Genomic DNA, 23,143 nt, shown 5'->3' on the forward strand with positions numbered 1-23,143 from the left:
ACTAACAATAGTCGCAGATAAAAGCACTCAGTCTGCCTTGGATTGACGGTATATACACGACCCAAACTATTTGATTTGAATAAACCGGGGCACGCATCAACTGGTATCACTTGCTTGCGGGGTATCCATTTTTTCGATTGAGCCCATTGCACTGAAAACTAATGATAATTTTACGATGACAGTAAAATTAATATGAGATTTGCAAAGGAAAATGAAAATAATAGGTATAACATTCACTGCTACGATTGATACACAAATAAAACTAAAAAAACATGGCTGAAAAATGTATAGTGAGCAAGACAGGAGACCGGCTTCGTCGTCATCCCTACTACGTAATGTTTGCTGGATAAGTAGTGACACCTGGTGGCGATAACTGATCGATTGATAGTTGATCAGTAGTCGAACGGTGAGGGCGGGAGATCGAATTGAATTTTAAAAAAAATCATAATTAAAGGAACTTGAAATTATAATATCTGGATAGGAATTAACAAATAAAAAATAGGGGTTGATCGTAGAGGGGTGAAAAATTGAGAGTAATATGAGATTTTTTATTGAAAGTCATCAAAAAATAAAAAAAAAATTTTGCCAAAAAAAATTAAATTTTTTAACTAACAAATAAAATATAAGGGTTGATCGTAGAGGGGTGAAAATTTAGGGTTGTATGTATTTTTGTATGCTGTGTCATAAAAAAATAAAAACAAAAAATTTTGCCTAAAAAATAAAAAAAAAAATTTAGGGGTGGACTACCCTTAACATTTAGGGGGATGAAAAATAGATGTTGGCCGATTCTCCACCCTGGCCGACAATCACGCTAAGGATCACAAAAATCGGTCGAGCCGTTTCGGAGGAGTTCAAGTTCGAACACCGTGACACGAGAATTTTATATATTAGATTAGATATATATATATATATTGTGACGTTATTTTTCGTATAGGGGTCAAATCAAAGTGAACGTCACAAACACCAACGGATTTATTGTATTTACGAGCATGGTAATTCAAGACTTATAATTTAGCTTACAGTAATTTACGATTTTTATACAGATTTTCGATTAAGTTATAGTTTAAGAATTAAATATGGAGTAACGTTTGGCTACAGTTATGAATTTTTGGATAAAGAAAATAAGAAATTAGAATCAGAATTATTGAAAATTAGTATGGGATATGGTTTGAGATTGAAGTTTGGGAAAATGATTGTTTGAGTTTTGGATTTTTAGTATTTTGAGTATGTGGACGAGTCAGTGTTACCGTGGAGCGGGACTTAAATTAGTCACCCGGTATCATCTGATGATAGAACCTAGTTTTATCCCTCTGAGACTTCTTGGTTGATTGCAGAGGTCTAGCTGAGATGCTAGTGCTCCAGTATATAAGGAATTTGACGGATGCAGAATGGGATCAGTTTTGGACTTTTGGTTTGGCAGGCCTCAACAGTAATTTTGTGACCGTTGCTGTTGTGGAAGCCGTTTGGTCATTTTTAAATTATTAGTCTGACAGGCCTCAGAGGACAAGTCATGACCGCTTGTACCGCTGAGGAAGTCATAGGTCACTTAGTTTATAAGTTCTATGATTCCAGCTGAAGTCTGTTCCAGGAGAGCAACTGCCAAGGATATCCATACTCAGAATGGGTTTAGTGAGTACGTTTGGTGAGGACTTGAGCCTCCAGTTACAGTTATAGTAAAGATTGGGTTGGATTTTAGAATTTAGAATATAGAGGTCAGTTATTGATAACGATAGGATTGAGTTTGGGGTTTTAGAATTGAGAATTGAGAAAGGGGAGTCGGAGGGAGACCTTCGAGGAGTACGGACGTGGGCATTCGACTCTAGTCGCTTGAAGCGAGTAGACGTGTGCAGTAATGGCGCTACAGTTCAAGGCATTGCGGAAATCTACAGATTAAGATTATTGCTACAGAAGTATTATTAAAAACAGTGTAAGACGTTACTTGATAGTTATTCACCAGACATCAGGTATGGACTAATTATTATAAATAATTAATCAAGTTCGAGTCAGAAGTCTTGAGGTATTATGCTCCTGTTTTAATTAAAGAAAAGATTATAAAATCTGAGAGAATTATGAGAATAATGTTACATTTTTTGAGTCACGATCATGTTCCATTGTTAATATTATTATATAAAAGAATTATAAGAAATATGTTTGATTGTTAAACCAATTAGTGTCTAATTAACATCGAAATGAGACCCATGTACGTTAGTTTTACGATTTTGCTAAAGAGAATGTTCTAGAGTATCGAGTCTATAATTATCGTTCTAGTTTACCAAATATTATTTGATTATCATTTAGTTCTAGTTAATTAAGTGATTTATTTGTAAGATATTGATACGTATCGTTTAGACGTCAATTTACTTTCTGTTAAGATTAATTTTAATATATTCAGCATTCGTTATAGAGAAAAATATTATTTGTACTGAGCTATCGTATTTTATTTATTGTTAAATAGAGTTTTGAGATTATTTGTTGTTAAATAAAAGTTGCAAATTTAAAAATGAATCTACATGACTTTGGGAATGATGTAACCCGGACCACTCCCTCTCTCCATAAACCTACACACTGAGCGACACCATGGCATACCGTAACTGCTTTTATTTTTCCAGTCTCCGTTTTGTTTTGCTAATAAGTTCTGAGCACTTTGTTAAGTTTTAGTTTTAGTTTTGTCTATGCGTGGTTTTGGTGATAATTCCACAGATCAAAAATTATCCAAAACTTCATGATTTACTGGTTTGGTGATTTCAGTGATAAAAATTACCTGGCGCCCTATTCGTATTGAGACTGGAGGCTAAAGGCAGAGAACGAAGTTATAGCGCAGAAATTAGCGTCTAGTTTTTGTGTTACAATATATATATATATATATATATATATATATATATATATATATATATATATATATATATATTTACTTAGATACCATAATAGCACAATTTGCTTCAGTAAAAGTTTACTTACAAAAATTTCGTTGAATTGTTCGTCAAATTTCCGTCAAATTTGGACTTTTCTATTTTTTATGACAATTTGAATGCAACTTGCTATTTAATTTGACGTAAATTTACTACCCGAAGTAGAATGCAAATTTACTCCAAAAGTTTGACTAGAAAAAAGTTGTCGTCAATTTTCAGGCAAATTTTATGTCAATTTATTGTTAATTTGACTTGAAAGATTGTTAAGTATTTTTTTACCGTCAAATTGTAGACAATTTTATGTATAAATTCCCTTATCTTCTAAAATAGTTAGAATGAACATTACCGACTTTTTTTTGTAAAAAGTTTCCTTTAAATTGAAGCAAAATCAACCGTAAATTTTTATTTTCAAGTTTTGCTGTCAAATTGTCCGCAAATTTGGGCATTCAAATTCAGGTAATTTCAACACCAAATTACCGTCAATTTCAAGCTAAAATGGCTATTTGGGTACTTAGGATTGCCGAGTCAATGTTTGTTCAGCAAAAATCATCGTTAACTTGACGACAAGCTTTTGCCAATTACATAAGATATTTCAACTTTTGACTATAATATGAAATTGATAGGAAGTGTTGATGGAAAGTTGTGGAAAAGAATCTGAAGAAATTCAGTTATTTTGATTGAGTGGAATCCCTGATAGCCAGAGTTTCTGATTCAAAAGTTTGTGTACCTGAGTTGCGACTAACTTGACGACAAGTTGTCGACAACTTTCAGCTTGTGTAACTATTGACTACAAGTTGCTCAGAAACTTGACGACAATCTACTGCCGCAACCTGTCACCAAGTTTCTGAGCAACTTGTAAACAAGTTGTCGGCAACAATTACTGTTCAGTCAAGACCCAATTCGCTACCACCTGAGAACGCCGAGCCTCACCAATAGGTCGGCAGCACTATCGCCGTTTGAATAAACGCGCGAGATCTTGGCCAATGAGAGAATTCCATCATTTGAATAATTAGTTCCAACTTTGAATAAAAGAGTTGCGACATGAAACGCACTCATTGGCTCAAGATCTCAACGAGCTACGTGGATTTTCGCTATTGGCTAAAATTTCGTCAGCGTCGGCTATTAATTTTCTTATTGGTCTACCGCTCTGACGTCACAAAGAAACCGTTGTGAGCTTTCACTTTACGACGTTTCCTCATTGATTCACAACGTGCTCTTAAACAGTTCACCTCGTGCTTAAAACCGCTCATTAATTCAAGTATTTCTTTTTGTGCCAATAAAAACAGTAAATCGCTCAGCTAACTAACTACTCTCAATATTTAGTCAGTGAATTAAGGCTGCTATTTATTGGGAATAGATAAATCGCTCATTCACGCGTAATTAAAAGTAAAGTAATTCCGTGTAGTTAGCCGCTATCAACCACGTGTTGCTGTTATACGTGCGTCTTTCGTTGCATTCGCTCTCGCGTACATTGTTTAAGTTGAATTCGCTCTTAATAATTGTTTCTCACAATAATTGTCTGTAAATAAATATCTAATTTATTTTCCATAAAAAAGTGTATAATTTTTAGTTGTTAAAATTACCATCACCTACACCAGATCCAATTAGTTTATCCTCTAATTTAACAATTACACAAGCTGAAAGTTGTCGACAAGTTTCTCGGAAAGTTGCCGTCAACTTATGGAAATGCCAAGTTTTGCGGCCAACTTGGCAACAGGTTGCGGCAGTAGGTTGTTGACAAGTTGCGGCCAACTTTGCTATCAGGGATACAACTGCCAGAAATTGACGAAGAATCGACTGTAGAGAATTGTTGTTTAATTAGTTAACCATAACTTTTGAACGACTTCCTGTCAAATTGAAAACAATTGTTGTTTTTCGGTAACTTTCTCGTAACTTTTCAGGCTACTCCTCCCATAAACTTACCTTCCAAAAATGGCAGTTGATAATTATTGAAATTTATCTTACTCATAATTGGCAACAATTTGTCGTCAAATGAAAGGAAACTTTCAGTGAGCAAAAGTTTACTCAAAAAATTTAGTTATCTGCTTCAGTAACCATTTTCCCCGCATATTATTATTAACGTAAAATTCAACGACGGAAATCTACTTCTATGATTAGGCGGCAAAATATAAGTAATCTCTTGCTCAGAAATCCTGGCTGTTTGATTGGGGAAAGTTGCAGGGAAGTTGGTGTCAACTATGAGAAAATCATTAGCTCTTGGCAGTCAACTTTACGTCGAATTCTGAACGTAAGTTTCTGTCATATCGTAAATAGAAAAACAACCGAACAACAAGATTGACATATATTTGCTATCAAATTGTACAGAAATCTGATGAAATATATTTAAGTTTGACAACAATATGAGTACGACTTGAACTATTTTAATAACCTCTTTATTTGCAAATTGATGTTAAATTAGAAATTCAGCTCACTCGAAATTTACGGCTGGTATTGGACGGCAAAATGCCAGCAAAAGTTCTGAACAGATTCACAACTATTTTGTTGTGAAATATTTGCACTTAATATTTAAATAAATATAAGGGCAGTCGAGTAAATTGAGACTCGGCTCAGTTAAGGTTTATTGTTGAGTTTATTTTGTACTAGTCATAGACGTGTTGACGATACAGTACATTGATGGTAACTAACTTACAAACTTAGAACATAATTTGGTTGTACAAATTTTAAAAGGATGCGAAAAACTGGAGAGGGTCACAATTTTAGTGGAAGGAAAATTAACATGAGTGATTGGTAAATAAGTAAAGGAAAGGGAAAAAGGGGCTGTGGAAAGTCGTACGTAGGTGGGTCGATTGGGTCGGACCCAAGTAGTTGAACAGGGGGATTTCACCCCCTCGATAAAACAGATTGTGGGTTCTAGTCCGTGCTAAGTTACCGACTGAGGGTAACCTACCTGCAGTCGGTATGGTTATCGGCAGTCGGTAGGTCTGTTTTACCGACCGTGCTTGGATTGGCAGTCGGTATGGGTATCGGTAGTCGGTATGGATATCGGCAGTCGGTATGGATATCGGGCAGTCGGTATGGATATCGGCAGTCGATAAGTTCTGTTTTTTATCGTCTGTATGGATATTGGCAGTCGATCAGCTTGTTTTGGCAGTCGGTAAGACCTCTCTTACCGGCTGTAATTTGCTTTTGAGCTCATTTTTAAGGGCCTTTTGAGCTAATGGTCGCCATTTTGAGCTCATATCGATTTTCCCGGTTGAATTGAGCTCTTGTTTGGACTAGATGTCGCATACCGTCTGTTTTGAGTGGGAAATTTTGAAACAAAAGAGACTTCGTGATGGCGCTCGAGGCTGATGATTTCCAGTCTATCAGCCTTGAGCGTCATCACGAGGTCTATTTACATTTCCAACCGATGTTTTATATATTGAAACTGGGGTATGTATGGGTACATGCGAGAAGCAGGCGAAGAGTGCGCCATCTAGTGGTTTAGTTTTCCCCCCACTTTTTTTCTAAAGATTGCGTCATCTAACAGGTCTGGACTTGTTTTCCTTTGTTTGTGACGTCATTTGACAAGTCTGAACTTGTTTTAAAGTTTGAGTGGGGGATACAGGTCTGAGCGCTGAGCTCAAGAGCTCGCATCCAGTCAGTCTACGCTGAGAAGAGTTGAAGTGAACATATCGCTCCCCGTTATTTTATATTTATGGCTGAATTAAGTGAAAGTGAAAAGATTTTTCTTCGCAATAATTACCCGTTTGCTGAAAGTTTTGAAGATCTTATTGAAGGGTTTTTTGGTGACGTGCCTCCCGAGTCTATCGGTAAATTTATTGACGATATAATCGCGTTCGCAAAAAACACAGACATTATTTACAGTGTTCGATTAGAACCATCGTGTGTAAGCTGTCACGATAGGAGGATTTTATCCAGAAGATTAATAAAAACTACGGAAAAGTTGGTGAAACTGGAAAAGCGTATAGCAAAGAAATAATCACGATGAGTCGTTCGTCAAGGTATGTAGTAATGATTTTTTAATAACCTGCTTTATAGTCGTTTAATTATAATAACTAATTAATTAAACTTCTTTTCCAGACCTCATGTATGTACGGATGTATGCATGCATGATGCGCAGATTGACTTCGAGGATGTAATGGATGACGACAACGTTAATGACTTTGATCGTGATAACGAAGAACGAGAAAAATTAAAAAAATTGGCTGAACAAAAGAACGAAATCGATTTACAAGTGAAGCATTGGAAGAGATTATTGTTAAGCTTCAAAGATCATCACGAATACGAACAGGCTTGCCATAAAACTACATTCATGCTAACCAAGTTATGGTTTCACGCCAACAATCATCATCATCATCATCATGGAACTAATCATTGATTTCGTGGGTTTTGAGATGCCTGATGGCAAATTCGTGATAAAAGAACTATGCGCTACTGATATTTGTGATGAAGTTTGTACATATGGACTTGCACGATGTGAACATTGGTTGCTTGAACCACCGTTGGATCAAGTTGAGGTTGCTGTAATGCAGAAAAGTATTGATCACTGTGGGCATCAACATTCAATATCATGGATAGCTGGTTTGCTACCATATGAATTATTGAAAGAAATTCTTGAAATTATGGTCAAACGTACACGTTATTTTTATGTACAAGGTGAACAGAAGAAGAGATGGCTTGAAGATCTAATTGACACCGCCGTACCGATTATAGATTTGGAAAAAATGAGATTTTTCTCGTTTTATGTCAAGAATGATTTCTTGAAATATCAATGTCCATATTATGCCTATCACTTGAAGAAACTGGATACTTCATGTGCATTTCAAAATGTTCAAGAGTTCAAGAGATGGTTCTGGCATTTTTATGGATTTCAACTAACCTATGAAAAATCGGTTCAGATCTTCAATCAATTGCGGAATTTACTGTGTATGGATGATCGAGATATCGCATGTCTTAATGATACATTCATCCTGGAAAATGCAATCCAGCAAATCGACTTCGCTTGGCACAAACTACCAGAAGAATTAAAAAATAATGAAGAATTGATTGGCTATCAAAGGTGTCGGGATCATTATATATTCAACGATGATATCCCTGATAGCTTTGCATATCCATTTAGAAAAGATTGCTCTAACTGTAGTGTATTTTTAGGTTAAGAAAAATATCTATAATTTATTATGTATTTGAGGTTATGTACGACTAAAATGTATAGTTTTAGGTTAAGAAAAAATACTATAGTTTATTATGTATTTGAGGTTATGTACGACTAAAATGTATAGTTTTAGGTTAAGAAAAAAAAAAGACTATAGTTCATGTAAGACTAAAATGTATATTTTAGGTTAAGAAAAATATCTATAGTTTATTATGTATTTAAGGTTATGTAAGACTTAAATGTATATTTTAGGTTATAAGTAATAAAAACAATATATATCAATATAAAAAAAAGTTTATTCATTTATAAATGTAAGTTTTTTAATTAATACAGGTTCAATAATTATATTTAATTTATGAATTCTTTGTTTAAATCGTTCTCGATCTCTTGCTGCTTGTTCCCATTTGCTTTTTCTTGCTTGTTCGTGTGCAAATCTCCAGACATACAAGTAATGTATGGTTGGCGTTGGATTAAATTGTACAGTCTTCATATTAGTTTTCGTACGATGCTGCTTATGGGATTATACTCGACTATGCGATCATGTATAATGAGGCAATAAGCTGATGTCTGCGCAGGAAATTGATTTGCAGATTCAAATTCCAGGCGAATGTCCACGGGTCCAGATTTTATTGATTCGTTTTGTTTCGAGCAATCGATAACATACAGTGGCGCTTGTTCCAAAAATTTCTTCTTTGTCAGCAGTGGTTCAGGTTCTTTGTTGTAGTAGGAAATTTGGAAATTTATATACATGTCATACAACAGAGCATATTGATTATTTGCAATGTTGAGATTCAAATTCCCATATGGATAGCTCTGAGAGTTTAAAAATAATTTTATATCTCTGATGTTGCAGTGATCAAATCCACTGGCATTTTTAGTTGCATCATTTTTTCTTGCTGTTTGAAATCCAAGTATCACAAAACGTGGTTTCTCGAGCTGCGTAGAAGTTTTGACAGCCCAAATGTGCTTCGAAGTATTTGGCAATAGAGGATATTCGTACAGTTCCCAAGCACGGAAACTGATTGAGATAGCTGGATCACTTGTGATATAATTCAAAGCTTCAATCTTTTGTTTATCAGCCATAGTCACATATGGTACAATCCACTCGATTTTTTGCAGCGTAATTTTAACAGCTTCAGCATGAGCTCCAGCAGCAGGTGTGGCCACAACGTAGGCATTCAAATCGGAATTTGATCTTATTAAAATTAATTCATGCTTTGCATTGATGACAACTTTATGGTAATCTTCAGCAAATCCAAGCAAAAGACTCAGTGGTATAGATACATCAAAGTAGCCATTATCATTGTGTAATTTATTGACAGCTTCATCCATAATCCAGCTAGAATTTTCTAGTGTATTTTGTTGAGCAGGACTCAGTGATGTGTATCCTTTCATGAGACTTGTGATGCCAACATTTTTGCTACGATCAATCTCAACACCATTGAGTTCGTAGCGTATTTCTTCAAACATATGACAAACTGTCATGTTGACCATGTGAGTAGTTGCACTTACAGCTGTACCATCAGACTTGGTGACTTTCCCGTATACATGTAATGTACTTTTACTCGGAAGTAGACACAAATCTTGATGTTGAACTGCAATTCTTATTTCATCGCTGTTGTTGAATGTTGATGAAGCATACGGTAGATGAGCATGCGCTTCATAGTGCGCTATTGACTCATCAAAAATTATTTGTCGTTGAATATTTAAGATTTCCGCCGCCGCCGCCGCCATGGTCGTGTACACGTCAAACAACAAAAATAAATTTTTATTTTCTTAATTTTCCACGTAATTTTAGTCCTAGGCTCTGTAGAAGCTGAGCGTTCTGATGTGTTAACACCTTGTGAGGTACTCGGCGACTGATGTTGCTCGACCATGCTGCTATCTTTTTATAGCCAGCACCACTTTTTGTCTCATACACGATACCCATTATTTTATAGACTTTATATGTAGTCTTATCGTTATCGTCTCACCTCTAAAATTAGCCAGTTTTCCGTCTTGATCTACAATTCTCAGTCTGAGATTATGTATTGCTTGTATGGCGATCGGTAGATAAATGATGTGTGATGGCAATTCAACAATCTTATATCCAGGTGGTACACTCGGGAAAAATTCATGAATAGTGTGAACTTTGCGTTCATTTATGTAAGCACCTGATGTGATGTTGCACTCAACTCTCAGAGCATTGAGTTTTAATATCTTTACTGGTAAATCTGATGAGTGAGTTTTATGTGGTGCAAGCTTCTGATTTGTAAATCCCAATAGCTGACCAATAGAATCTTGGGGTGTAAAATTTACAAATTGATCACATTTAATTTCACTTCTCAATTCATTATTATTGGCTCTGATGCTGATGCTGAGTCTTCGTAATTTCTTTTGAATGTATTTTTCAATGTCAGTTATCTCGTAACTTCCTGTTGGTATTGTCAAGACTTTTTCTTCAACAGTTTCATATTTTTCAGCTTCTATATCATTTTCACTCACTGAGTCATTTATATTATTATTTTCCGGCACTGAGATATTGTCATCATACTTTGTAATTATTGCCGCATTTCTTTTAGCTCTTTTTTTCTTGACTATTTTCTTTTTCTCATTGATGCTATTATCATCATCATCATTATTTTTATTCACAGGATAAGAGACATAGAATTTATTAGCACCCACATCAATATTGGGTATTGAATTAAATGTTAATAACTCTACAAGTCCCAGGACATAATTTTTATTTGGTGATAATTCAATTGGAGGGAAGTAGTTGGCCTCCAACACGGACCTCGATCCTGTTAACGTTAATGTGAATGACTCAGCCATGACTGATGTGCTCTACACAAAGTCACATCAATTTATAGTTGCCCGGTGAGAAATTTAAGACATAAATGTCCACATATAATTGTATCAAAATCCTGATATCTTTTGTGGTTATATTTCACGCTACCTACATCGAGATACTCCATAAGATCTTGTGGTGGTTGTAAATTACCAAAACTGTCAAAATAAATAACTTTATCATTATTTTTCTTGTATGCAACCCAATGAGTACCAGGTCCGAATTTATCATCAAGATTAATAATAGCTGATTCATTTTTTCTCGGTCCAGTTTCAGGTAAATCGTTTCTCATAAAAACACCACGAAAGTTTGGAATTTTTAGAGCTTTAGCGTATTTCAGTATGTCGATGTTTGTAAGTGGTCGATGTGGTAGCTCTACTTGTTTTTTGACTTGCATCCTCGGCCTACTGGATATGGTCTCAAATATAAACCCATACCACGTCTGTAAGGTCTCAAGTATAAACCTTTACCCATGGATATCTGCTCCATTTTCAAATTATGACGTTTGCTCTCTTCCAATCGATTTTTAGCAGCACTTGCATCATTTACAGCTTTCGCTATACCAGCAGCACCCCCAGCCAAAGCTCCTGTTGCACTCAGGCCAGCAAAAAGTGGTATTAAAAATGGTAGTATACCACCAACTTTGGATGGAACCGGTAGAATTCGAGGCAGCCGAATATTTTTTTTCCCACCAGATTTTTTAACAGCCTGACGAGCTCCTTTCAACGCCGTTTTAATTGGATCACCTCCAGGAGTCATGGAATTTTTGGCGGCTGTGACAACTTGTCTTAGTGCTACTTGTTTCTTTACACTTGTCTTTTTCTTGCTAGTCTTTCTCTTACTAGTCTTTCTCTTGCCAGTCTTTTTCTTACTAGGCTTTCTCTTACTAGGCTTTTTCTTGCCAGCTGTTCTCTTCTTCAACCCCATTCCGAATCTTTTTTTCATCTTCATGATTTTATTTACACTCCACGCAGCTGCTTTTTCACCAATACCAGCGTTTTTTGCTTGATAACGTTGCCACGCCTTCTCAGCAAGTATTTGATCAGCCTCGTGACGTGCAGGCAAATTTTCACGATTATATGAGTATGCGATATCGTGTTCTTTACACGCAGCGTCCAGTGGATTAATTCCGGGATCACCACGAGCTAATCTTTTGGCTAGCTTTGTACCTGGTCCACAGTACTGGTATCCAGGTATGTGTAGTTCAACTGGTAGCTTATTAATTAGACTGTTTATAAAACCTCGACCACGGGTCTTTACACATGTGCTCTCCATAGTAGCAGCATCATGACTGACTTAAAATGATATAAAACCTGGTACTTATAGCTTGCTGAGTGAGTTGTTGTTGTGATCGCAAACTGACAACATGGAGTTTAAAAGTCAAGCAGCCAAGTTACCAGTAATAAATTTTGATCAAATTGTTCAAGGTACCGGAGTGAAAAAAGTTAAAAGACACGGTGCTTTATTGCCAAACAGTGTACGTGCTATATTTTGTGGTCCATCAAATTGTGGAAAAACAAATGCTCTGCTCTCACTCATCATACACCCCAATGGCTTGAGATTTGATAATATTTATCTCTACTCAAAATCTCTGAACCAACCGAAATATAAATTTTTAGAATCACTACTTAAACCAATAGAAGGTATTGAATTTTTTACATTCAACGAGCACGAAGAAGTACTGAAACCGGAAGATGCAAAACCAAACTCATTGATGATATTTGATGATGTCGCTTGCGAAAAACAAGATCATATCCGAGCTTACTTTTGTATGGGTCGGCATAAAGATGTTGACAGTTTTTATCTCTGTCAGACTTATACACGTATTCCTAAGCATTTGATACGTGACAATGCAAATTTTATAGTTCTCTTTCGACAAGATGAAATGAACTTGAAGCATGTGTATGATGATCATGTAAATACTGACATGTCATACAATTTATTCAAAGACTTGTGTTCAGCATGTTGGAATGATGTCGATGGTAAATATGGTTTTGTCGTGATTGACAAAGACAGTGAACTAAATAGTGGCAGATATAGAAAAGGATTTGACTGTTTTATTAGTATAAATTAAGTTGTACTTGATAAATAGTCATCAGAGATTAAGTGAACTTTAACCCATCAACATGAAGACCGAGGAGCTTTCAAAGCAGAGAGATGTCTTACATCAGATATCTCAGGCTAGTGATGCTATCCGACGGAAGCACAGAATGCTCAAGTTGGGTAAAGACACAGCTGAAAAGGCAATGGGTGAGATGTTTAAGCCTATTGTTACACCTCTGCAGAGTCTAGTCGAATCATCTAAACATAAAGTCAAGCAAGAAGTCAAAGAAGAATTTAAAGATGATAATTCAACGGTGAATAATGATACAGAATTTGAAGATGCAAGTAAATATAACAGTATCATCTCTGAAGATAGAAGCAGAACTCTGGAAGAAACACAAATATCTCCTGCTGCATCGAGTACCCCCGCTAAGCCAATAAGTGGTGAAATAAAATCTTATTTAGCTAAAGTATATAAAAAAAGTAAAGATATAGATGTGAGATATGGTGTACGTCGACGTTATAATGATTTTTATATTGGTGATTCTGAAATAACTTTTGATGATAATGATAATGAAATCAATATAAAAAATAAAAATTACTCTGTGACTCCTGGTTTATTGGAATTATTATTTAAAAAATCGCCAGATGATTCAAAAGTCACGCAGAATGATAAAAATAAATATCTCGAAATTATTAAAATGACAAATACTCATAGAAAAAATTATAAACCAGATGGTAGTTTTTATGAAGACTCAACAATCAAGTATAATAATTATATTGCCGATTTTCTCGCTAAAAATGCAAACTTATCAAAAGGTAAAGGATTACCTGATTTTATGATTGCGAAAAAGAAAAAATCACGTATGGATTATATCTACTGGGATAATCCAAATGAACTAGTTGACCGTCTGCGTTTACTCATGGCATCTCAAGCAGCTGGAAATCCAAGCCATACCAATGAAATCATATCAATTATAGAAGAGCTACGAGAAGCAGGAATTATTTATTAGCAGCCGCTGCATCAAATTTATATCATTTACTTGCCAACTGTTGAAGTGAAAAGAGCAAAAAATGAGTATCGATATATTTGGACGTTCACTACCAACTGGTGCTGTAATCAGTGGACCACCAGGACCACCTGGACGAGGATTTCAAGTAACTGTTGATGGGCAGTACGATGTTGAGAAAAAGAGACTGTGTCATGTTGGCAAACCTGCTGAAGATAGCGATGCAGCAACTGTAAAATTTACACGTGATCTTGTACATCGCGAGTTGTCTCTAATGTATGATAGTATGAGGAATGATCAGTCAGAGATCATTTCGCATTTACACTCTCAAGTGGTAACACTCGACTCAGCTGTAACGCTATTGAAAAAAGAAAATCAAGAACTAAAAGTTAAAATAAAACGTATGAAGTCACAAAAAGACTTAATCAGTAGAAATACACAACGAATAAAAGAATTGGAAGCTAGAATTTTTGTCAACAATGGAGGAGGAGGAGGACAAGAAATCAGTAATAGCGTATGAGCTGCATAGACAAGCACGCAGGAATTATCAACGTCGTCATGTTGACATACGAGCACTTGATGAAACTTGGCAAGCTGACTTAGTTGAAATGATTCCTTATGCAACAGTAAACAAAGGAAACAAATATCTGCTAACTGTCATAGATATTTTTTCAAAGTATGCTTGGGCTGTACCGATTAAAAGTAAAAGTGGCAGTGATGTCACCAGTGCAATGAAATCTATATTTCAACTAGGACGTGTTCCAAAAAATTTGCACGTTGACCAAGGCAAAGAATTTTATAATAAAGAATTTCAAGAACTTATGCAACGTAAAAACATCAACATGTACTCGACATTCAGCAACTTGAAGGCATCCATATGTGAACGATTTAACAGGACACTTAAAAATAAAATGTGGCGTGAATTCTCTGCACGTGGTACCTATAAATGGATTGATATACTAGAAGACTTATTGGATACTTACAATAATACCAAACATCGGACAATTAAAATGAAACCTGCTGATGTAACTGCTGCTAATGAAAAAGAACTGCTGGAAAAAATATACAAACCTCTTCAAGCTCAGCAACAAGCGCGAAAAAATAAATTCAAAGTCGGAGACAAAGTTCGAATCAGCAAGTACAAACATGTGTTTGAGAAAGGTTACACACCCAACTGGACGACTGAAATTTTTACAATTAAGACTGTGCAGAAAACAAATCCAACAACGTATAAGCTCGTAGACTATCAGGATAAGCCAATTGAAGGTGGATTTTATGCAGAAGAACTCAGCAAAGTCAAATATCCAGATGTATATCTAGTGGAGAAAATTATAAAAAAACGCGGAAATAAATTGTACGTAAAGTGGCTCGGCTTCGATAGCTCCCACAACAGCTGGATTGAAAAATCTGATCTGTAAATAAACTTTGAAAAATACACTTATATCTATAAAATAAAAAACAATTTTTTCATTTGTATATAAATGTTTTATTTATTTATTTAAACACACACATATCCTTAAAACTAATTTTTACATACTTTTTTTTATATACTTAAAAAACTAATTTTTTTACATCGATAAGATTTATTTTTTTTTACAAAAGTTTTCTTTTTTTAATTGCTATTACATTTTCATCGTTATCATCATCATTTTTATCGTTATCATTTGATTTGAATCCCCATGGCAATGTGTCAGTTGAGTCATCCAAAAGTTGTCGTTTGTCATCTGTCCAGCTTAAGGCAATTTTGTACTGTGCTACTGTCGTCACGTCATGTTTAGAACTTTTAATTAAGTACTGTTTTTTCGTCGAGTTAATGTGATCGTGAAGACATCTATCGAAATCATCAAACGTGATAGTTCGCAACGTCGGACCTTTGATTCCCTTTGCTCGTTTTTTCGTTTCATCATCATTTAAAATTTTGTATGCATATAGCTTGGCCCTAAGTCCGTTGAAATGAGTCATAATTTTCCCATTATTCTCATCTTTCATCAGACCTGGGACCTTCTTATTGGCAAGTGGCATATTGTATGAGTTTAGAGGTGGGTAGTCCGACGTATCAAATTTTGAAATATCACGTTTCATGATTTCGTAGATGTCTGGTACTGTGAAGTGGTAAATTAAACTGTCAGTGTCCGTGTACATCAACTTAGATTGTTGATTTGTCAAGTTTTGTTTGACATAGTTATAGTGGAAATCGTAGATAAATATTTTTGATAAATCTAAAATCGCGAACCCAGTGTAAATAGGTTTATCAAAATATACCTGGGTTGTTTTCATTTCCACTATAACCATGTCTTTGTCAAAGATAGTAAGACTATGGAAGTTAGGTTTGCAAATGAAGTCTGATGCACCATATCGACCAGACCATCTAGTAACTAATTGAACATCTTTGTGTTTCCTAACATTTTCCATAGTCTTACCGAAGACTGCGTTATTCATGAGTTTGAAAAAATTCTTCTCAAACTCATTTTGGGCAGCCTTCCTACAGTCTGTATTCTTGTCGATGTATGTCTTTAGCCATGGGGATTGCTCAAATTTAAGTGCGCGATGAATTTTTTTCAACTGTATTCCTAAATCTAAACATTGTTTCAAATTTTCACAATGTATTATATATTTATTTTTATCATGCAAAGTTGTACATAATTTAGTAGACTTGCTACCCGGCGGTAAAAAGTGCTCAGGGCACAATGGTAAATCTTTGTGTAGCTCATGTAGCTCTTGTGGATAGTGCAAGTCTACTTCTAAAATATATCCTACAGTGTCATTGGTATTTACGAAGTTATTTACATCATTTAAATCATTTTCATCTACCCACTCAAATGAGCCTTTGGGTAGTGGCATACTCATTGCCGCGCCATACAAATTATTGACGTCAAAATACATCAAGTATGACTCGGGTTTTTTAACGTCAAATTCATCACCCATGTACCGATTGTTAGCCTTCGCATACCTATTAGTACACTGAGACACTCCACCTCGTATACCTTTCTCGATGAAAAGTACCATTTCGGGGTCAGTCAATAGTTCTAGTTCCACATTTGTGTATTTCAGCATTGCATCGAAAGCTAATCCAGGCGCTGTATAATAGTGCAGCGGGTCTAAGTTATAATTATTTAAACAACTTTGTCTGAAATTTTCAAATACATCGGCCAAGAGTAGTACATCAGTCTTGAGATATAGATCAGAGTACTCACCTAATGTACTGATGTTAAATTTATTCCAGACAAGTTGAGCAAATGCATAATTATCGTCAGTTATACCAGTATTGGATAATTTTGAAAAAAATGAGTTTTGATCGGGCAACTGTTTGTCATTAAGCTTATCAATGTTTGTAATGTATTCATACGGGAATACACCCTTGCGAGTAACTAATTGAAATTTTTCCGGATCTGGGTAATGAAGTCTTGTAATTTTTTTATTGTCATCATCAAGATAAGATGCTAATTTTTCTAAACTTGATGCCATGAATCTAAATGAATCTATAAAGCGTAAAGATACGGATATATTATTAATGGACTTTGTAAACGAGATATATCGCTCCTTATTAATTGGCAATAATGTAACTTTACCTCCAAAAACTGTTGCTAATGATTTAATTAAGAAATGCGAATCATACCCAGATAAATTGTGAAATACTACTGGTATTACATGGGATTTCGGATAATTTAAATTGCATGAGATGTGTGCAGGTCCGCGATAGTTGCCTGTAAAATGACAATGATCATAGCATTTCTCTTTATCAGAGGCTATTGTTTTTTCGCAAATATGACAAACAGTTGACCGATCATGACTCTTTTGTTGCTGTTTGTCAAGTGGTTTCATAGGTATAGGATTTTTTAAGTACTGCTCAACTTCAATAGCAAAATTTTCAAGTTTATTTACAAACCACTTTACGCAATCAGATGATCGATTAATTTCAAATTTTGACAAATTATTGTCATAATTACAGTGACGATAAAATGCAATGCTGTGTGGAACATGTTTTTGAATTTCATCATCCCCCTGAGGCTCTAGTGTACACTCTAAGTCTGCGTAGACAACAAATGGTACCGAGTCTTTATTACGATAATTTTTAAATTTTAATATTTTGTTTTCATTAGTAGGAAATTTCATACGGACTTTATTTAATTTGAAACAGTCATCATTGTGACTATTGAAAGATATTTCTGTTTTGAAGTGATTTAAGCATCTATCACAGAAATATAATTTACAATGTGACTTTGTGATTTGACTTTTTATTAATCGCGATAGATTTTTAATTAAGGCAAAATGATAAACAGGCTTATAATTTTCAAAATCATTCTCATTGGACATATTTAAATTTACGTTTGCCTGCACCATTAGAAGATGAATTTTTCTTACATCAGACTTACAATTTTCACTTAAATATAATGGTATTATAGTACTTTTTTCATCCCCGAAACCGTTAAATTCTGACTCAATACCGTATACATTGATTGATAAATTATTTAACGTTTCGAATTTCGGTATATCTTTGGGGGTAATAGGAAAATCAATACCTGCATACTCAAGTACGCTGCTGTAATGAGGGTACGATGTTGTCCTCTCCGGATGTCCGGTGTGAGCTTCGTGTGTTGCCGCCACAACACACCAGAGAAAGCAGTACTCGTCGTGGTTCTCGATGTTTAAGACTGCGCGTTTGAGTTGAATGTCTCTCGGCAGTCTGACGAATGTAGATGCTCCAGCTTGTAGAGGTGTATATCTGGACATTGTAATAACCAAGCTATGGATCTCAAGTAATCTCCACCCCGAGTCCTTTTGATTGAACTCTTCAACCTTTTTTAATAAGTTCTCGTTGACATGATTAGCATACCAATCAGCGAGAGATGTTGTGGGTGTAATTTCACGACTTGTGGTGTTGAATGATTTAGTTTCATCAACGACGTCATTAATTTTTTCATTTCTGAATTTACATACAAGTTCGACGTTGATTTTCACCCCAGCAACATCTCCCAACATTTCTTGGATTTTCTCAAACACCAAGTCTTGTGAATCGTTTAAAAATTCTCTCAAATCGGTGTGAGAGAGATTTGTGACACATCCAGTTCGAATATTATTGGCGAAAGCGTTATCGAGATCTTGCCACTTGATGAGTCGATGACGCATTCTCAAATCACCACCTGCAGCCAGGCCGCTGAGTTGAGCAAATTGATCGCCATACCAGCACAAAAGCACAATACTGGCTTGAACGCTTCTTTTAATTTGAACACTTGATTGTGGATCTGCCAAAATAGTCTTAAAGTATTCAATTGTCTCAACACACACCTGATAGCACCTCTGACAATGTTCTTCATTCACTGACTCTAAGTGCAAATCGTTGTACGATTGTGCAACAGAATTCACTAAACCGTGAAGTGCATCAACTAATCGCGCCATTTCTAAATAATGTTTTTTTATCAACAGTTCACAAAAAAAAAATGAGTCTTTTTGCACTAAAAAAAAATTAATGAGTGTCAGTTGCACAAAAACTAAAAACTAATAAGTGTCAGTTGCACAAAAACTAAAAACTAATAAGTGTCAGTTGCACAAAAATTAAAACTAATAAGTGTCAGTTGCACAAAAATTAAAACTAATAAGTGTCAGTTGCACAAAAAATTAAAAACTAATAAGTGTCAGTTGCACTAAAAAATAATGTCTATGCACTTCACTTAAACTAAAAATTGTTTATAATTTTTTGTGAAAAAATTATTTAAAAAACCGTAGAGAACTTTAACACACAGTAAACGTCAGAGAATATTTGAGCAGAGATTCGTACTTCATTCAGAGACTCGTACTTCTTTTTTGTGGAGTATGCTCTCGCGCGTTGCTTTTATAGGTGGGGCGCGACTCATCAACTGCGCAGTAGAAAGTTCTAGAACAACCTGTGACGTCATAAATGACGCAGTAAAAATAGATGTCGCCCCCAAAGTACCAACATAACCAAGCAAAAAGTAGTGAAATCCCCTAGAATAACGTGTCAACATAACCTAAAACACCAGATGGCGCGACAAATAGTATGACGTCACCTAATACGCAGTTAGAAAATTAAACAAAGAAAACAAGTTTATTCCTGCACGTGCATGAGTCATCAGTCTAAAAATAGATCTTCTCGAACTTTCTACTGCGCAGTTATAAAATCAAACAAAGAAAACAAGTTTTTTCCTGCACATGAACACGTCATCAGTCTAAAAATAGATCTTCTGGAACTTTCTACTACGCAGTTATAAAATCAAACAAAGAAAACAAGTTTTTTCCTGCACATGAACACGTCATCAGTCTAAAAATAAATTTTCTGGAACTTTCTACTGCGCAGTTTCAGAATCAAACAAAGAAAACAAGTTTTTTCCTGCACATGAATACGTCATCAGTCTAAAAATAAATTTTCTGGAACTTTCTACTGCGCAGTTTTTAAATTAACCAATGGAATTAAAATATTATTGATTAAAAAATTGTGTGGTGGGGGATGATAACAAATAGCTGTGCGGGATTTTTAATTATTCAGTAATTCATTGTCTGTTGTCGAGATACGAGCTATCAAAATGGAGATGATAATAGATGTGCAAGGGTTTAAAGGCTCAAATAATCAGTTTATTGTAAAAGAGCTTGCTTCAATTACGGTCCAGCATAAAATTGATGGTGTTGAAGAAATGTCATGTACGTTATTCAAACCACCTTGTGATTGGACATTATTATCAAATCAGTGTCAACGCTTAAATACCTGGGTAACATATAATCATCATGGAATCACCTGGGATGCTGGAAAAACGCAATATTTAAAGCTAAAAGAAACAATTGAACATGTCACTTATAATTACAAATATATTTATGTAAAAGGTTTTGAGAAAAAATTATGGATCGAAGATTTGATTGGAAGCGAAAAAATTGTAATTGATTTAGATGATTTTAAAGTTCCCGCGTTGAAAAATATAAAATTATTGAACAATAATTTTTGTGAATATCACTGTAAATTGAACAACAATAATTACTTGTGTGCTCTGGAAAATGTAATAATTTTAAAAAATTGGATTTTTAAGTAATTAATAAAATTGAACTTGATGTTATTCTATTTTTTTCTCTATTTTTTCCCCCTTTTCTTTTTATTTTTAAAGATATTAAGTAATTGTTTACATTTTTATAACCTAGAAAATAGTTTAACTTTTTATAATTACTTATTAATTGAATTATCAAATAATTTACATGCATTCTGATAGTCAAAACTGATGATAAGTTGACATCTACCCACTGAAATAACTTGTTGTCACATTTTGATGACAACAAGTTGATTGAATTTACCGCCACCTGTAACGATTGGATGTATCGATTTTGAATTTCCCGCGCTTGAAAAAAATAATTACTTGCATTTTTGGAAAATTGCTATTTGAAAATAATTAATAAAATTTAATTTGATGCAATTCAACTTTTTTTCTAACAATTATTATTTTTAAAAGATATTAAATCATTGTTTACATTTTTATAACCTAGAAAATAATTGTTTACATTTTATAATTAATTATTATTTTAATTGATGATAAGTTGTCATCAACATAATGTTGCAACCATGCTGAGTGTAATAAATTGATGACAATTTAACGACAACTTACGGTCATTTTCAGTCATTTATGCACACTTGCCGACTACCAGAGTATATTTTTTACGAAGTTTGATTGTACCACAACTAATGATTAGATACATTGATTTTCACTTTAGTGTTTTATCTTTTAAAAAACAGGTAATTATAATTTATATTTTAATTTATTTAAATAAATATCGATGTATTTCAATAAATATCGATGAATTTCAAACGGCTGGGATTTTATAGCCGATAATTCGAATACAATGTTGGTTACATTTTTTACTCATAGATGGCGTTATTTTATTTGTCTAAACTTACGCGCGCAAATTTTTTTCTAAGATAGAATTTATTCATTTTTAATTAATTTATGAATAAAAAAATAATGATTACGATCATACACTATGATATTAATTGATATTTTCATATTATTTTTGTTAAACATTAGTTAAATCAATTTCTTTGAAAATGTAAACAAACCAGCGTGGGTTTGTTACCCACGTGCTCATAGTGACCAACAATAAAAGATATGTAAATTTCTATGATTGGTTTAAAAAAATCAATTTTTTTTTCCGATTGGTCCTTTAATTTTTCTTTGTCTTACATATGAGATCTCAGGAAGTGGGGGTAGTTTCTTGTTAAAACTTGTCAAGATAGACAAAGGGGTTGCAAAAAGCAAGTGCGCACAATTGAATAATAACGTGACAAGTTTTTCTATTGCGACAAGTGTTTGAAGTTATTCGATAAAATCAATTACGATTTAAAGTTCTTGGATAAAATCAATTGCGATTGAAAAAGTCATCATTAAAAAAACAACGTAAGTAATAAAAAAATATTTTCTTTCCTATTAAACAAGTTTTTCTTTTTTTTTTTTTTTGAATAATTATGTCTAAATATTAAAAATAATTAGAAGGAAAATTAATTTTCTTAAAAATTCATTTTGTATTGATAAATTAATTTTTTTATTATTTAAAGACACAAATAAATATGTAAAATAATTAATCATGTAGAAATAGGAAAATTTCTTTTGTTTTAACACAGGATAGTAAAAATAATTGGGAAAAAAACTTATTCGTAAAGTCTTCAATTGTAATATAATCGAAAATTAAGTATATTAATAATTAAATACTTTATAAATAATTTTTTAAATTATTTTTACTAATCTGTGTAAAAAATAGTTTTTCACCGTAACTGATTTTTCTATTTTCTTCATGATTATTATTAATTTACATATTTAAATTGCGCGTGTGTGTGTCTCAAAATCCAAGTCATGATAAGGAAAATTTATTTCTTAGATTTTTTAATTATTAAATATTTTATGAATAAGTTTGTTTTTAGACGCAACTAATTATTTTAATTAAACACTTAGAAAAACATATACATAATCAAGTATTTTTGCCATTGCAGGACGATGGATCGAGAATTCAATATAGAAATGAATTTCATTGAGAGGCGGTTGCATTATCTCTTCGTAGTACCGTTAAGAATTTACTTAAACTACAATGACGAATACCTTTTGGCGGGTGATGTTCGAAGCCAAGTCATCCGCATTTTGAGTGGAGGAGAATCGGTGCGAGATGGCCCACTTATCGTTTTGGACGGCATATCCGTCGAACTAATAGTTGATGATTCCCGGCAAGAATGGGTGCTTCAAGTGCCAAATTCGAA

General features: G+C 34.1%; 3 protein-coding genes across 3 annotated transcripts; 1 reads left to right on the plus strand and 2 right to left on the minus strand.

Moving 5' to 3' along the window:
- Positions 1–8,511: 8,511 nt before the first annotated feature.
- On the minus strand, positions 8,512–9,759 carry LOC130675874 (uncharacterized). The gene has a single exon (XM_057481765.1). It carries the CDS (start codon positions 9,757–9,759, stop codon positions 8,512–8,514), a length of 1,248 nt encoding a protein of 415 aa, XP_057337748.1.
- A 4,210-nt stretch (positions 9,760–13,969) lies between these two features.
- On the plus strand, positions 13,970–15,323 carry LOC130675876 (uncharacterized). Its single transcript, XM_057481767.1, has 2 exons — positions 13,970–14,293; positions 14,367–15,323. Exons 1-2 carry the CDS (start codon positions 13,970–13,972, stop codon positions 15,321–15,323), a joined length of 1,281 nt encoding a protein of 426 aa, XP_057337750.1.
- A 98-nt stretch (positions 15,324–15,421) lies between these two features.
- Positions 15,422–19,302, minus strand: LOC130675878 (uncharacterized). The gene is made up of 3 exons (XM_057481774.1): positions 17,475–19,302; positions 15,532–17,384; positions 15,422–15,427 (listed from the first exon to the last, which is right to left on the minus strand). The coding sequence occupies exons 1-3, from the start codon at positions 19,300–19,302 to the stop codon at positions 15,422–15,424; spliced, it is 3,687 nt and encodes a 1,228-aa protein (XP_057337757.1).
- Between the last annotated feature and the right edge of the window lie 3,841 nt (positions 19,303–23,143).

Source organism: Microplitis mediator, chromosome 10, assembly GCF_029852145.1.
Source record: "Microplitis mediator isolate UGA2020A chromosome 10, iyMicMedi2.1, whole genome shotgun sequence".
NCBI lineage: Eukaryota > Metazoa > Arthropoda > Insecta > Hymenoptera > Braconidae > Microplitis > Microplitis mediator.

Bases quoted from the DNA above. Each gene is read 5' to 3' on its own strand.
- LOC130675874 (XM_057481765.1), bottom strand. From the start codon at position 9,759: ATGGCGGCGGCGGCGGCGGAAATCTTAAATATTCAACGACAAATAATT.
- LOC130675876 (XM_057481767.1), top strand. From the start codon at position 13,970: ATGAGTATCGATATATTTGGACGTTCACTACCAACTGGTGCTGTAATC. The intron at 14,294-14,366 runs GTTAAAATAAAA...AAGAATTGGAAG, and splicing joins AAGAAAATCAAGAACTAAAA to CTAGAATTTTTGTCAACAAT.
- LOC130675878 (XM_057481774.1), bottom strand. From the start codon at position 19,302: ATGGCGCGATTAGTTGATGCACTTCACGGTTTAGTGAATTCTGTTGCA. The intron at 17,385-17,474 runs GTAAAGTTACAT...TACGCTTTATAG, and splicing joins ATTAGCAACAGTTTTTGGAG to ATTCATTTAGATTCATGGCA.